This window comes from Piliocolobus tephrosceles, chromosome 1, assembly GCF_002776525.5.
Source record: "Piliocolobus tephrosceles isolate RC106 chromosome 1, ASM277652v3, whole genome shotgun sequence".
Lineage (NCBI taxonomy): Eukaryota > Metazoa > Chordata > Mammalia > Primates > Cercopithecidae > Piliocolobus > Piliocolobus tephrosceles.
Window position 1 is genome coordinate 149,854,272 of NC_045434.1, and position 17,369 is coordinate 149,871,640.

A 17,369-nucleotide genomic window follows, 5' to 3' on the forward strand; every position below is an offset into this window, starting at 1 on the left:
TCCAAAGGAAGAAGAACTGGGATCTGGCAAAGAAAATCCTCTTCAAAGACTGCTAAAGGGGGATGGGGTGAAGAAAGGGAAAAAGTTGGGGGTGAGGGGGAGGGAGCTTATTTTTTAATTACTTATTTCCCACTAACACTTCCCCGCTCTGCTTCCCCAACTCCTCGCTGAACAAGATTGATTGGTGTAACTGCTAACGACTCAGCCTCGATTCTCGCATTGATTTGCAAATGGCCCGGAAAAGCTTAGGTATCCTGAATCTGGAAATGAGTTCAAGAAGGAAAGAAGAAAAAAAGAGTAGGGGGTGGCCCCATGCCTAGTATCTCCTTCTGCCTAGGGCCAGGGCAGGGCTGAAAACAGCCCGGCGAGCTGCGGAGGGGCTGCTGCGTGGGGAAGCCGGGGTTACCGCTCCGCACCACGGAGGAGCAAGCCTGTTCAACCCGGTTTGGGGATTGTTAAGAAATACAACCCTGCGACTCGTTAAACCCCTTAACTCTACCCTGCCTTGACTCAGATGCGCCGATCTGATAGGCTCAAATGGGTTAAACTGCCTCTTACATAACGGTACTGCTTGGCTCTACACAATTAAAACACTTGATTGCAGTCTTTTCCCGACTCTGCATCCCAGCACGACCCGCCCCGTGCCTCCCAGCGCGCCTGCGTGCCGCGCGTGCACAGGCCCCCGCGCGCACGCTGGCCTCCGCGCGTACTACACACTCTCCATCACACACACACTCCATATTGACCATAAACAATCCCCTACTCACACACACACAACTTAGTGTCAACACGCACAGATGAAAGAGGGGCATCCTGCAATCCATACTGGCCGAGCCCCACAGTCACGCAAGCTGCTCTACCGTAAAGCCTTGCACCTCCTCGTGTCCCCGCAAAAAAGCAGCGCCCCGCCACCGTTCCCTACCTATTCCCAAGAAAAGGCAAAGAGAGAACTAGTTGGCTGCTCGTTAACTGCAGCGTAGCCACCCAGGCGAGATTAGAAGAAAATAAAAAACAAAAAAACAACTCACAGTCGCCGGCGTCATGATGGCGCCGACCACAACTTGGAGGACTTCAAACTTACGGTGCCTCGAGAGGTAAAACGCACCGGTGAGGGAAGGGAAAGCGCCCCTCAGCTCTCTTCACCCCGGCCCCGACACGCAGACTTTTCTAGCAAAGCATCCCTCTAGCGCTTACGACAGTAAGGAAAGCCTTCATTCTACGGTGGCTCTCTTTCCCCCTCGGTTTGCATAATTGTGATACAGTTCCTCCTAATTATTTTTTTTCGTTGTCTTTCTTTTCTTTCTTTTTTTTTTTTAAATCCCCCCCCCCCCCCCCGTCTCCATCCCCAGTCCCCGGGCGGGGTTGCTAAGGAAACGGCCGCTTGGCAACGCGCGCGAGCCCGGGGGCCGGCGGCCGGCGCAGCGCCCCGCGCTGCTTCTGCTGCTGCTGCTGCTGCTGCTGCTGCTGCTGCGATTGCAGCCGCCGCCGCCGCTCGCCCTGCCTCCTCCGCTGCCGCCGCGCCTCCTCCCTCACTCTCCGGCGCGCTCGCCTCCTCGCTAGATGGTGTGCGAGCCGCCCGAGAATTAGACACACTCCGGACGCGGCCAAAAGCAACCGAGAGGAGGTGTAGTGTGGTGCCAGGGGGAGGGAGGGGAGGGAGGGAGGGAAAGCGAAGAGGAGGAGGGGAGGCAAAAACACCGAAAAACAAAAAGAGAGAAACAACACCCAACAACCAGGAGGGGGGGGAAGAAAGAAAGAAAAGAAACCCCCCCACCACCCAAAAAAAAAAAAAAAAAAAGAAAAAAAAAGAAAAAAAAAAATCCTGTGGCGCGCCGCCTGGTTCCCGGGAAGACTCGCCAGCACCAGGGGGTGGGGGAGTGCGAGCTGAAAGCTGCTGGAGAGTGAGCAGCCCTAGCAGGGATGGACATGATGATGTTGGTGCAGGGTGCTTGTTGCTCGAACCAGTGGCTGGCGGCGGTGCTCCTCAGCCTGTGCTGCCTGCTACCTTCCTGCCTCCCGGCTGGACAGAGTGTGGACTTCCCCTGGGCTGCCGTGGACAACATGATGGTCAGAAAAGGGGACACGGCGGTGCTTAGGTAGGAAGAACGGCGTGCTTTTCGTACTTGTCTCGGTCTATCTTTCTGTCTCTCTTTGAACCCTCTCTGCCTTCTTTATAACACAAGCAATAATGCTAGTGGTGCTCATCATGGAAAGACCACATCTCAAGAATTCCAGGTGCAGATTCTTCCCGGAGCCCCGGCCCGTTTATGCTGGGGCAGGTAGCAAGCTGGACTTGTGATGCTAAAGCACTTTGCCGGAACGCCAAGTAGCCTGGGGATGAGTGAACTGTCAGGTTTAGAAGGAGGGGCAGGTGCCACTTTGAAACTCAATGCACAAGGTCTCTGTTTTACTGTCATGGGGTACTCTTGGAGAGTCTGACAAGTTTATAAGGTTTGTTTCTATTTTACTCCAGCATAAGCGACTCTTTCAAACTGCTGATTCTCTGCTCCCATTTATTTTCCCTCTCACTTGGACTCTTAGGCTCGGTTTCTTGCTCTTTATCTTTCTTTCCTTTTACTGCTTTCTCTTTTCTTTCTTTTCTCCTTCCTCCTTCTCTTATACCATTTTCCCCACCTCCTTGTAACTCTTTTTCCCTCCAATATCTCTTTTCATACCTTTTCTATTTTCGGCTTTTTCCTTCCTTTTTAAAATTTGTTCGCATATTTTCTCATTTTTATCTCCACGACTTTAATTTCTGTTCTTCACATTTAATCCCCTTTCCTCCTCTCTTTTACCCTTTTCCTTTTAGTTCATTTTTTTTTTATTCCTCCTTCATGTTCCTATCCTGTGCTTTTGACTCCCATTTCTCATCCCTCTCCCAGTACCGTTTCCCACCCCTGTGGCACACATAGTCATGGTCACTCTTCCCCTCCAGTACCATTTACTCACCCTCATAAATCTTATTTCTATAAACATACTACTTCACATACGCTCACATCCTTACATGCACTGGCACTTGCATGCTGTAAAAAACACTTCCACATTCATATCCCCTCTCACTGTTTAAAAGGCATACTCTCCTTCTCGGTTCCACATTGTCACTCACACATGTGTACACACTGCCTCTCTCACTCGCTCTCACTCTGGCTCTCCTTCTATCTTTTTCTCTTTCTGTGTCTTTCTGTCCCCTCTTTCTTCCCACCTTCCTCCCTCCTTCAGTCTTCAGTTTTACTTCTTTTTCTCATTTTTCCTTTTTCCCTTCTTTCCCCTAAGCTTGATCTCTGAGGTGATTTGTCGTTAATGAACATCCATACCCTGGTTTTACCCCTAAGCAACAGTGCAGAGAGGGAGTCTGGAAATATTTCCTATGAAAATATAAATGGATGATCAGCAAAGCTTAGATCTAAACAAAGCTAAACGCCCTATTCCTTCATTTCTTTCCCATCACCCTCCCTTCTCCCCTTGCCACCCCACCTCACATTTCCCTGAAAGATCTTCTTTCTCTCCACTGGGTGGTAGTTGGCTTGTAAGTGTGGCTTGCACAACATCAGTGTACATGACATGTCTAAGGTGAAAGAGAGTGGGAAATGTTTCTGTTTGAATCATGCAACGTATTTAAATTTTATGATGTGGGTGTGGTATATGACTTTCACCTTTTAGAACATGCCTATGAGTTCAAATTTGGAATACTATCATTTTTTAATATACACGAATGCATATGTTTTTAATAATTTCTGTTTTGAATTAAAAATGCCACTGTATACAAAAGTAACTAATATCTTTGTTATTACACAGTAAAAAGAAAAACTTTTCTTTGTTGATAACAGTGATAAACTCTTTGTCACAGAGAGGATATAAATTAAGCTTGTATTTACTCTTTATGTTAAGTTTGTTTTAGAAGTTTGAACAACAGTGATAAGGGCAAAACACTATCTTCAGAGATTGCAAACATATATCATGGGAGCTGCAATATGTATTTTTGTAGTAAGCAACATATTGCTTATTTGTAGTGAGCATTACCATTTCCACCCTAAAGGATTTATAAGACTGCTTTTCTTTCAGTAATATATCCTGGCATTTGGTTTACCAAACAAACAACAATTTAATAAATACTATGGTTAATGAAAATAGCTGGACCCACATTCTGCTTCCAGGAGACTCATGTTTAGTTCACCCACTGCTTCCAGTAGTGAAGCTTCCCTAATATGTGGGGACCATATATTTCCAGTGTTGTTGGTTTGGTGCAATCCTTGTTTACTTTGTGTGCTCTGTACCTCATCCATTTAGATGCTATATCCTGCATTTTGTGATATTGAGGGAACTTTTGACTTTCAGACTTCTTGAAGAGAACAGAGTCTCTGTGTTTTCTCAATAATGTTTCTAACAAATTAGATTTTAGTTTTTAAGTATTTTTTATCATATGAAATAGAAATTTGAACTACATTACTTTTTACTCAAAGCAATTTGCTTATAGTAATTCTGAAATTCTCAAAGAAGTATCTAGTTGTTGAACTTCTTACATTGTCTGTAGGTTTTAAACTAATTTAACGTATCCATTTATAAGAAATTCTCTCTCCATTAGAAAACGTTAAATATTGTCAGTTATTTTTTTCTTGACTTCTCTACAGCTGATAATTTCCTCTGCTCATGGACCAATACAGATAGAGTTTAAGGACTAATTGAGTATAGGCAACTCAGGTGATGCATTTTTTTTTAAATCAAGAGTAATGTCACAGTTATATTTTGTTTTTTCTTTGTATACTTAAAACCATATCTGTTGATATTCTCTAACTCATTAGAAAACAAAACAAAATTCTACCCTCCAAACATACACCCTTGTCCCATCAAAATACACGAATGAAGTGCTCAGGAGAACACTTAACCGAATTACATGATATCATTCATCAAACTTAGCACAGTATATTCTATTTTTAATGTAACATATTCCTCACAGTGTCTTTAATAAAAAACAAATAGTGGCATAACAGTTATCAAATAATTTTAAGTGCTAAAGGCCTTAAAGTGCAAATATGCCAGTCAGTGACTCTGTTGCTTGTGGTTACACTAATGAAACAGAAGTTTAAAGGTCAAATGATACATTTCTGTTTCCTAAGTGCCAGAATGTCTGTTTTTGAGAAGAGGATCATGAAAAACAAAACTTTCCTTAAGTGCAGTTATAATACACAAGGGAAATTCATTCTGTTATCTAACTGTATCTGTCATTTTATAAATCATCTTTTCTGTTTAGCTTAAATACAGGATTTATGATGACATTCCACTTAATAATTTTAATATTTTTATCATTTTACCTTTGTCTCTTAGGGTTAGTGAAGCCATATATATGAAGTGTAAAGATGTTTCTTACTTTTAATAATATTATTCAGTGCTAAATTTCTGAATGATTCACTTGAACTATTTGGACCTTCTTGATAAAGTATTTAATGATACAACTATTCAATATAGTAATGTTTGATATTTCCCTTTCTTAAACTTTGTATTTAAAAAATATATGGTGTCTAAAATGCATTGTAATTTGCTATAAACACAAGCTGTTTCCATTAAGTTATTAAATATAGACTTTAATTGCTACTACATTTAATATATACAGTATTTTGTTCTTAACAGAACTTGTTAATCTTGTATGGAGACAGTAACTGTTTTTCCATTTTTTGAGTTGCATTTTGTAGTACATGGAAGATCTGAGTTAATGCGTCATGGGCTGACCTAGTAGAGAGCAGGAATGCTAGAACCATATTGGTTATGCCTCAGGACCCAGTGTTTCTGGAACTGGAGAATTCAGGGGAATATAACTCTGCTCTAGAACAATACATAAATTTCAGGAGACTTAAAAAAATCATTTTGCAGTCACTTTAATATGAACCGGTTGCTTTACTCTTACCTTAGTAATAAATACTGTTATGTAAACATGTCAAAAATGTTTAATACTCCTTGGAAACAATACTATGAACATCCTTACTTACATCCTCCCAGGGCCTGCACATTTTTAAAACACGTGTTATTTTTAAGCTAATTTTTTTCAATCTGTTTATTATTCAGCCCTTCTGTATGAAGTTTGTACTTTTTTAGCCGCCTTTCTGATATGAATTCAAAATATCCTATTATCTGCTTATCATGCTTTAATCGAAAAAAGTAAGACTCTTTCCTTAATTGTGATATCTTCTTTTACCTTAGCAAAGTTGAACACAACTCTTGTCATTTTAATGTAATAGATTTGAATGAAAGTTATGTGATATCCTACTATGATATTGTAATATGGAAGAAGGTTTTTGCTTAGGGCATATTTCTACACTATTGGACACCACAAAACTTTTGCAAGTAAATAAATGAATGAATATGACAAGTATTTATTATTGCTTATCCTATTTGTTCACTACATTTGCCTTTTTATTAGACTACATTAACTGGTTATGATTTGATATGCATGCTGTTACAATAAAATAAATGATTTCTGTATGAGAATATAGAATTACCAATAGCAGTAAAAATCAATTATGGTGTACTTTTGGAATAGTATTTGAGAGTCTCACATTTTCTATTGAGTTATTCCTACACATTGATGCATTGTACCTTCCAAATGCTCAGTTCAACTTTACAAATATTTTCAATTTAGGACATTAAGGCACTGTTTTAAAACCTGTATGTCTATTAAATAGTATTATGAAGAAATATTTTTAAAATCTTTAAAATCCTGAGTTTTTTTTTTTTTTTCTTTTTAAAAAGAGGAGGGATAATGGATTATCAGAATGGTCAATCTGGAAAAATATGTTCCAGAATATGTAATAAATGTTAAATGTTACTTATATTGATTTGCAGAACTGTTCTATTGGCAAGGTATATTACTTGATACTTTAGTACACAACTATTAATAAAAGTATAAGATAATATTTTTAATTTTCTAGATAAATGTATTTTGCCCAATCTTTTTAGTTCAGAAGAATTCAAAAACCCATGTAGTTGTATAGATCTTTGAACACAAGCATGTTAATGAGCTACTTATTTTAAATAGATAGGCTGTACAATTAAATTGCTACATGGAATAAGTTAATACTGCAATACCTGACTTCTAAAGAATTTACAGAAATGTTCCCATCATGGTCTGTGTGAGTTCTGGGCCTGATTGACCAGACCCATCCTTTGTCCATCTGCTATTCTGTGCTATGGGGTGGTTGTGGTATCTTCGGGTGGAGGCTGGAGCTAATCCCTAAAGCTACATTTCCCAGTCTTCCATGCTAACTATCTTCAGGCTGTCATTAGCCAATGGAAAGTAGTTTTTGGTGAAGGGACAACATCATGAAGTGAGGGGCTAGGACATTTCTCCCCTCTTTCATTGTTTTGGGCAGTGTACAGCACTGTATTCATCTCCCACGGGAACCTTTTTTGTTTCAACTTCCAACTGATAACTAGCTCCTGTGTTTCTCTTTACTGCTTTATCCCTTTATTCCTTCAACCTAGGAGTAGTAGTGGCTTCCTGATGTTACTAACCACTGAGTTATCTTATCACTTTCTATTTGGCTTCCCAGGTATTCTATCCCCTTTAAAATACATTTCCTACATTAAATTCTCCCATTTTTAATATACAGAATGGTATTGTTTGTAGAACCTTGATAGATACATAGTGAAAAGTGATAGTTTTTGTGATTTTAATTATATTTGATTGAGTGACTGTGGCACTATAAGTGTTGCTTACTAGCACTGGATGTAGTAGTTTTTAAAAGAAACATGCATAGAAGTTAAGCCATAAGAATATTGAGGCATATTACAAAGAAAAAAGAAGAGGCTTTTTAATCCATACACAGATTATATTAATAATAAACCAAATGAATAAATATTGAATTGATATAACATTTAATAATTTCAGTAGGAAAATATATAATGTTGCTATGTGTGGAAAATAAATTGATGAACATATATTGATGAGATTCAATAACAGTGTTATATTTTTTGACTGAGCCAAAAATAACTATGATTAAACCCTGCTTGTAGATATGTGATCAAAATGCTAAGACAATTCATAGAGTGTTGCCTATTGAATTCAATAAAAATTAAAGGTCTTTCTTTATATAGAATAACATCTGAGATGACAATAAAAGTTTCTGGTTTTTACGAAGTATATGACCATAACAATATTGCTAATTGAACTATTTGACTATTGTAGGAATTAGTCTTAAACAAGTGGAATCTTTTGATTAAAACTCAGGTCATCTTTCTAACATATCTTGTTTCAAAATTGCAGAAATTAAGACACTATAGATATCACATGACTTAAACACTTTTTTTTTTTTTTTTTTTTTTTTGAGATGGAGTCTCGCTCTGTCCCCCAAGCTGGAGTGAAGTGGCACAATCATAGCTCAGTGTAGCCTCTAAATCCTTGGACTCAAGTGATCCTCCTGCCTTAGCCTTCTGAATGGCTGGGACTACAGGTGTGTGCTAACATACCTGGCTAATTTATTTTTATTTTTATTTTTAGAGATGGGGTCTTACTGTGTTGCCCAGACTGGTCTCAAACTCCTGACCTCAAGCCATCCTTATGTCTCAAGCTGTCAAGTAGCTAGAGTTATAGATGAAAACCCCCTCTTAACTGTATATCAGATGATGTGGTGACCTTCTCATTTGCTCCTGCAAAACACTTTCTAAAAGACACTTATGTAGGTGTCTGGTTCATATATAAATAAACGATTGTCATTGAGTCCTACTATTGGTACATTTTTCTGTAATTATTCAGGAGAAATGATAATTTAAGACTGTTATTAAATGACTCTTTCTCAGGGATGCTCTAGAGAGGATTTCGGAATTTGGAAAGAAGTTGAATTTCTTGATATCATTCATTGCATTTCTCTGGAAGCTCACTGATAAAGATTGTCGTTGTCACTTTCTATGCGTATGAAAAAATAAAATTTATTGTGTTTTTTTCTAGGAGTATCCTATTACCTGTCATTTTGCTTTTCTAAAGGAAATGTTAAATTGGTTCACATTTTATTTTGTCAGATATTTTATGTGTTTCAAATTAACCGGCAGAAACAAAAACTTCCCGTATGCCTGGGGACTAAAATCTCAGATTTTTCTACACAGTCATAATCGTTATCAAATTGAGTTTTAATTACTCTGCTGTATATATTACAGAAAAAAGTGGTATAACTTATAAGATCTTTATGAATAAATAGTAGAAATTGATATTTTGCAAATATCTATTTTCTGTTTTTCTTTGCTATTTTGATTTTGATTAGAAAAACACAGGGGTTTGTAGTGGTAAAACGCTCATTCAGCTATCTGTAGAGCCTTAGCACAGAAGCTTTCATGTATCAGGCCAATATACACTAATTTTTGAATTAATGGTTAAATGGAAGGGTAAGTGAAGAAATGAATGTATTTAAGTGTTTTATTGTTAAATCTATATATCAACAATCCCTGCCTTAAATAATTCCTGCAGAAGTCTTAGTGGTTTAAGAGATATACATTGGAAATATTTAGTGTCTTTAAATTACAGGACACAGTCTACTTTGAAGGAAATATACTTCTTGCTAAAGGTATTATTTTAAAAAATGTACTAAAATATAAGACATTTTATATAACAAAAGTAAAGTGTTCTTTGATTAACTTCTATTTTGTGTGTATTTGCATGTGTGTGTGTGTATGTACTATGTTAAAATTTCAAGGGTATTCTTACTGTAGGTTTAAGCAGAAAAGTTTGAAATGTAATGATCCAGTTGTAAGATTTTGAAATGTAGTTATAATTTTAAGAAGATCCCAGATTTTAAGTTATACAGGAAGGCTTTTGCCCTTGACAATTATAATCAACAGATAGCAGGAACAGTTCAAAATAGCAAAATCTGTATTGTGGCCTCCTAACATTTATTTCTGTTTCTACCTCAACTTATGGAGCCTTCTCTTCCTTTCTCCTAAAGCTTTAATTAAACGAAATCAATAAGGATACAAAGGTAGAAAGAATTTGCTATTGCTACAATTTTACTGAATTGTAAAAAGTAGCTACCAAAACCAGAGCAGAACTTTTGTATCATTTTAACCATCTCCTAGAGGTAGATCAACAGTACTTTATAAACCACAGTGTATTGGTACTAGCTGATAGAATTTTAGTGTGGTCATATGGCTTTGATTTATAATGTTGAGGATGTTATCTATTGATGTAGTGGTTTCTAAGCCATATCAAGTTCTGAATCCTGACAGAGGACCTTTGATGCTCTTATAAGCATTCAGCTGGCATGGGAATTGGTCTCTTAATCACTTTCTCTAAGAAAAGAAGAATAGAGGAAAGGAGGAATTTGGCAGTGTTGCCAGCATTAAATGTTGCTCTTTTGAATAAAAGCCAATACATTGTACTTTCCAGATAGCTGGTAATTTACTCAATTTAAGGAAGATGTTTATAACCCTTTTCAGTCCAGAACAAAGTTGTTCTTTACTGAATTTTTCTGAGTCATTTGGACATAGGTCTAATGCCCATGCTCATGCTATTGATAGAGTTTGTGTGCATATTAGTGTGTGTTTAAAGCTGTGGCTACTGCCATAAAGTATGTAAAGGTTTTAGATAACTTAAAGGGCCATGGAAAATATGTGTTCCATTGTCTTCAGAAACTCCTTTCTTTTCATGCAACTAAGTTACATTTAGAGGTATTAATGAATTTAAGAGATACTGTGAATATAAGAGCTGTAATCAGAAGATATTTTATGTATTTTCTTTAATAACATTTATCCTGTAAAATAAGGGTATCTAATAAAGAGATCATAAAGTTTTTCTAATTTTATAAATAGAATATTTCTTACAGTAGAATATATTTAGATACCTAATATTTGATTTGTAAGTATTTTCAAATTAGTATATTTGACTGTTGATCAGTTGAATAGAAAATGGCTTGTGGACTACTTAGTGTAGTGCTTGGTAGATTATTAGTATTCCAAACCTGAATGTTGAGTGAAAGAATGGGAGAAGAGATGGGGAGGAAGGGAAGAGGAGCAAAGGGAGGGAGGAAAGCATTTTAAGCTGTATTAGTGACTTCTCATCAAATTACCTTAAACTTTAGATCCCTTGGGATGACTTAGAATTAAGCCAAGACATTTCATTATATAGAAGTATAATAAGAGAAAATATATTTAATTTCATATAATTTATTAAATAACTGAAATAATTCTAAGCCCTTAATTTTCTGTATTAGTCTGTTTTCATACTGCTGATAAAGACACACACGAGACTGGGAAGAAAAAGAGGTTTAATTGGACTTACAGTTCCACGTGGCTGGTGAGGCCTCAGAATCATGGCGGGAGGCAAAAAGCACTTCTTACATGGTGGCAGCAAGAGAAAATGAGGAAGAAACTAAAACAGAAGCCCCTGATCAACCCATCAGATCTTGTGAGACTTATTCATTATCATGAGAATAGCAGGGGAAAGACAGCCCCTCATGATTTAGTTACTTCTCCCTAGGTCCCTCCTACAACATGTGGGAATTTTAGGATATACAACTCAAGTTGGGATTTGGGTGGGTGCACAGCTGAATCATATCACCTTTCCATGATGAAGTAACATACACTGTACATATTGAAATTTGAAAATTATATTTTTCATCCAGGTGTATGTCTTCCTTCTTAGTTACTAGTCTATATTTATTTTAGTTTAGTTTAGTTTAGTTTAGTTTAGTTTAGTTTAGTTTTGAGAAGGAGTCTCACTCTGTCGCCCAGGCTGGAGTGCAGTGGCCGGATCTCAGCTCACTGCAAGCTCCGCCTCCCGGGTTCACGCCATTCTCCTGCCTCATCCTCCCAAGTGGCTGGGATTACAGGCGCCCGCCACCTCGCCCGGCTAGTTTTTTTTGTATTTTTTTAGTAGAGACGGGGTTTCACCGTGTTCGCCAGTATGGTCTCGATCTCCTGACCTCGTGATCCGCCCGTCTCGGCCTGCCAAAGTGCTGGGATTACAGGCTTGAGCCACCGCGCCCAGCCTATATTTATTTTAGAAGGTAGATAGCAGCTTTATAACTTGGCCTGTAATTGGGTCAGGGGCCATTTTTTGGAATGTGTTCACAAAAGGAAATTAGATATACAGTAAGTGCTCATTTAGTGTTGTTGATAAGGTTTTAGAAACTCTGACTTAAGTAAAATGATGTGTAATGAAAGTAACTTTTCTTCCTTCCTCAACATTATAAGAAAACAACATGGAACAAAATGATGTTACTCAATCACCTGCTGTATGTTGTTTTATTTAAAGTTGCAGCTTCCAAGAATCTATTCACATCGTTGAGGGATTATAATACATCTTTGAAAAATCTTCTGCATCTCTTTCTTACGCTTATGTTACTTATTTTTGTTCACAAATTATTAATTCTAGATGTGAAGTTACTTTTGCTTATTTGCACAGTTTATCATCTATCATAATTGCTTAGTTTTATTGAAATTGTTCATGCTTGGAGGCAACCAGAATGGAAGTAATCAGAGCTTGAGTTCCTGCTTCTGTACTTACTGGCTATGTGACCTTGAACAAAAGCCTTGTCTCCACAACAGAAGTAGATAGGTTAAATGAGATATTACATGTAAAATGCTGGCAGTACGTAACACATAGTAAGTACTAAAAGTACATTAGCTAATAAAGCTAATAATTTTATGCTGCTTTTTTTCTGCTAATCTCACTTTGAAATTTATTGGCACTTGGCTTCACATCTGGAAGTAGAAACACACTAAAAAATGTTTTAGCTCTTAGGGTACAGACCCAGAGCACTCAAAAGAAATGGAATCACAAATTTTATGCTCAACAGACTGATGGTGATTTGGTTCACTTACCAGAAGTGAGAGAGCACTATAATTGGGTGGTCACATGAAGGAATGAGGACTTAAGTGAGAAATGGAAAGAAACAGAAGAAAAGAAGTAAGAGTAATTAGAAATATGTAATGACAGTGAAAGAGTCGGAGGATGAAGGTGAACATTTGTGACAGTTTAGAATGGAAGATATGACAGCTCGTGATAACACTGGAATAGTTGATAAGAGGACTAGCATTAAAAAATTAGCAAACTCTGGATTCTGGATAGTGTAGCAAATAATTATTGAGGATTAGATATATTCTTATGGTTCCTCGGGGCATCTGTAGGTTATGCTGAAAGCAATGAAGTTCAGAAGCAGTAGGTATGGGCAAGAACTTTCCCTATACATTGCCATTGTTGCCAGAGGCAATATACTGAATTAAAGTTTGGAATTATGTATGAATGCTTGCCCTAATTCTGCATATTTGCAAAATGCACAGCATAGTGTTTTATAGTCATGATGGTGGAGCCATCATCAACATCATGATTCAGATTGAAATCACAGTCCCAGAACATCTACCATATATAACATACGTTCACAACTATGTACAATAAACTATTTCTTTCCTACTCTTATAGCCAAGTAGATTGGCAAGGGAAGGTAACTTGAACCAGGTGGAACAGTTAGGAAGTGGCAGAGCCACAATTACAATCCAAGTCCTTTATCCCAAGCCCAGTGCCTTTCTCATTATCTTGTACCTCTTACTAAAAGAAATCAAAACAATTGATAAAAAATTTATTGGTTATTCATTTATTATGCATTTACTGAGCACCAACTGCCTTTTAGCTTCTAAGTCTACAGTGATTAAAAACATCAAGAGAGTATGTTCTATAGTTGAGGAAACGTGAAATTGTTTAAATGAGATTACATATTTGGCATATTAAATGTATATGCATATATATTTAATATATAGCATGTATATTAAATGGTCACATGCATTTACTACATAGGAAAATTGTGAATTTTAAAAACTACTATAGATATTCTGAGGGAAAATCTCTCATCCATAAATGATTCCACCCCAATGATTACAAGCTATTGATAACATAACAGAAAATACAACTATTGAACATCACACCTAGTTAGGTATTATGTATTGATCACTGCAATGAATCTTTACAACAAACTATACTTCTTCTACTTTACAAATGGGGAAACAAACTCATAGAAGCTGAGTAATTTTCCGAACTTTATTACAGTGATTAATGCGTTACCATGATTTGATCGTAGGCCTGTGTGTCTCCAAGGCTCATGCTCATTTCCTTTCAAAAGCCAGAAAATGTCCTGAAGCTTCTTTGTATACTCTAGTCTTTAAAAGAAATGAAAATCAGTAGTTCCTTGTTATAGTATTCCAAGTCCCTAGTTTAATCATCTGAATGCCCATCCTGATATAACCCTGAACAGCTGAATCACCTTGATTCACTCCTTTGAAAGGGGTTAGGCAGCCAATAATTTTAAGCACCATTATTTCCCAAGATAGGAAGATCCAAAGATTCAGAGACCTATAAAAGTTCCTTGTACTCCAATTTCAATAACATGTCAGTAGTAAGTTATAGAGTCTTATGTTTAATTGCCATCAATGAAAAATATCAAGCATATTAGATATGTTGCCTTTCTCTGCTAGCTGGTAGAAATAGTTTATATAGTTTATAGCCTAATTGAAAACTTGTTTGTATCCAATAGTACATAATTTAAGAATCTTTTAAAATGTGCTTATATATCCATCTTCTAGAGACTTTGCATGTGGACCCAAGAGAAGTGTAAATTTTATGATGGCTGTGTCTGCTTTACATATCAAAAGCTTTTCCAGTAAAGTACTATTTTTGTCTCATATTGTTAAAAAATGCTTTCAAACCTTTGTAACACAGTTCTAGCTCCTTCTTCGCATTCTTACACCCTTCCATTTTATATTGTTTATTCTATCAATTTTATATTAGTCTGTTATCTCATTTGGCTGTACATAAGAATATAACAGACATAGTCAACAGCATTGATTTATATTATTTAAAATTATTAATCCTATATGTTGCTATTTGTATAGAATGTTTTCTAAATTCTAGAATCCTTGAATTGATTTTTAATTTTTCTTTCTTTCTTTGGAAATGTGTATTTTTCCATTCATTGTATAGTTTTTCCCATAGGCAATGTGTTATTTCAGGAGTTCATTCACTCAGTTTCCACATTTATGCATTGAATCCCTGTAGTATGCTATCCACTTTCTGTGAGTTTAAGATCCAATGATGATAAGAGATAAGTTCCTATCTATTGAATTTACATTGTAATTCAGTCTATATTCTCAAATACTGTTGTGTGTTATAAAAAACTTACATGTGGATCTCTGTTTCACTGACTCTTAGCTTAGTGGCCACAGCAAGTTATTTGGTTTTTTCTGAGACTCAGTTTTATTGTCTGTAAAATGGAAATACTGAAAGCTACTCCCATACTTATTGTGAACACTATAGTAACGTTTGTGAATATGCCGAAAGCAGTGTCAGACACAGTTCGTGTTCTTTTGTTATCAGTTTTCTTTCTTATGCTGCCTTCCTCCTCTTCCTTTAATACAGCTATAATTTATGGCCAGAAAAATCTAGTTAAAGAAATTGTTACGTGTTATATTGTACTTGGTGTATTCTGTTTGCTAATAACTTCTGAGGTTCACCTATTTTAAATTCAAGGCAGCTTTCTGATACTGTGAAGGGTAGAGTGTATCTGAAGACGTGATGACCATCTCACACATATTGTTTCTACTTCTTGGACTTACTTTTTTCTTCATCTGAGATGCTTTTCCTTCATATTGTTTTCTCTGTAATACTTTTATACATGGATTTTCCTCTAAATTTATCATCAGTTTTTGACATATTCTGAAAGTCTATGAAGGTTTATTTTCTTCATTATTTCTTCTGTTAGCATCATAATCTTTTTACCATCGTTGTGTGTTTCTTCTACTATACTACACTTTTTTCAATAGACTTGTATTTTCCTTTTTCTTGGTTGAAATGGTATGTGTAAGGGATACCTGATGCTTTATTTTACCAACAAAGCAAACAATATTTTTAATTCTTTTGCAAGTAATTCTTAATTGAAATAGCATGTTCATGCTTTTGTGATTTTATTTTATCAATTATTTTAACACTCCTGGGCACAATGGATGACCCTTCTCTCTAGCAATTTCAGTAATTGGTGAGTTGATTTTCTGAATTTTCTTGTGGCATTCAAATATTCTCTTCATATTTGATACATATAACTAGTTTCTTACAGACAATATCTGGACTTTTCCATATTGTCCACCTTTAAGTAGGACACAGTGTATATAATATTACTATTGGGACATCACTAAAATGAAAATTCTTGGTAATATTCTTTTTTCACATTAAAATTCCTATTCACCTTTCTTCTCCTATATAAGAATATATTCTTACTATTTCAAAATTCTCATAAAACCCTTTAATAGCCTCATAATTTTTCTACTTACACTTACATATGCATGTGTATGTGAGATGGAGTCCTTGCAAATAGTGGCATATTTCTATGAATTATTTTGAAAATTGGGTGAGGAAACTGATTCCGATTGGTTACCTCACTGTAAAATGGGTTAATAATAATGCCTAACCAATAGGTTCTAAGAATTCAACGAGATAAACGTTGTAAGCTCCTCAACATCATGCCTGGTACGAAATAAACAAATGTTGCTAGTATGATTTTTCTAAGTATTAACAATAAATCTTCATCGATATTATAGGGAATTAGCTGATAGCAATCAACATCAAAGTTTTCTGATAACATGATTACTTCTTTACCCTCCAGTATGCTTTAGGGACTTACTAATTATTCCTTATTTCAGATAGGTCCTTTGGCTATTGCCCTCTCTTGTGTGGGACATTCTCCTTCTCATCAATTGATTTTCTAAAAAAAGAGTTTTAATAATTTTCAGGTTCTATTTATTCTCTAAATTTAGCTCAATGGTATTTTTTTCTCATTCCCAAATTTGTATTTGTGTGTGTGTGTATCTGTCTCTCTCTATTTATATACACTTGGTACATTTTTTAGATTTTTATGTATGTATATGCATACATACACACATTTATGAATGTATTTACATAGTGAATGTGTTTACCCTGCATTTAATACAAGATTTGATAAAATGTGTTTGGTCAAGATAAAGAAATTCCTTTCTTGTATTTTAGTTAATTATATACATATTTTATAAAAGACTTTTACCCAGCTATAGATCTGGTGAAGAAAGAACTGTTACCTTAATTGCCTTAGTATCACTTAAGGCCTTTAATAGGCTTGGTGTGTAGAAATAAGTAAGTGAATCTATAAAAAACGTAATTCTCTCAGTAGAATCCTTTACCATGTTTAGTTTCTGACAGTGTATGTACTTATGGTACATATGCATTTTTAATTTATTAAGTTATTAAAGTTTGTTATTTAACGTAATTTACATAGATCCATTTGGAATATATGTTGAGGTAGATATGTATTGGCATCTCAATTTTTTAGCGTTCATTACAATGTTATGGCAGTTACTCACCAGAAGTTTTGTGAGGC

At 36.2% G+C, this 17,369-nt stretch overlaps 1 protein-coding gene across 2 annotated transcripts in view; it reads left to right on the forward strand.

The window, feature by feature from the left end:
• Nucleotides 1-1,875: 1,875 nt before the first annotated feature.
• Nucleotides 1,876-17,369, forward strand: part of NEGR1 (neuronal growth regulator 1) — an 896,443-nt gene continuing 880,949 nt past the window's right edge. Inside the window, exon 1 of one of the 2 annotated variants that reach the window (XM_023209450.3) lies at nucleotides 1,876-2,096. In XM_023209450.3, coding sequence (XP_023065218.1) covers nucleotides 1,921-2,096 — 176 coding nt within the window. In that variant the 5' untranslated portion in view covers nucleotides 1,876-1,920. The remainder of the gene's footprint in view (nucleotides 2,097-17,369) is intronic. The other variant, XM_023209457.2, reaches the window with a different exon arrangement.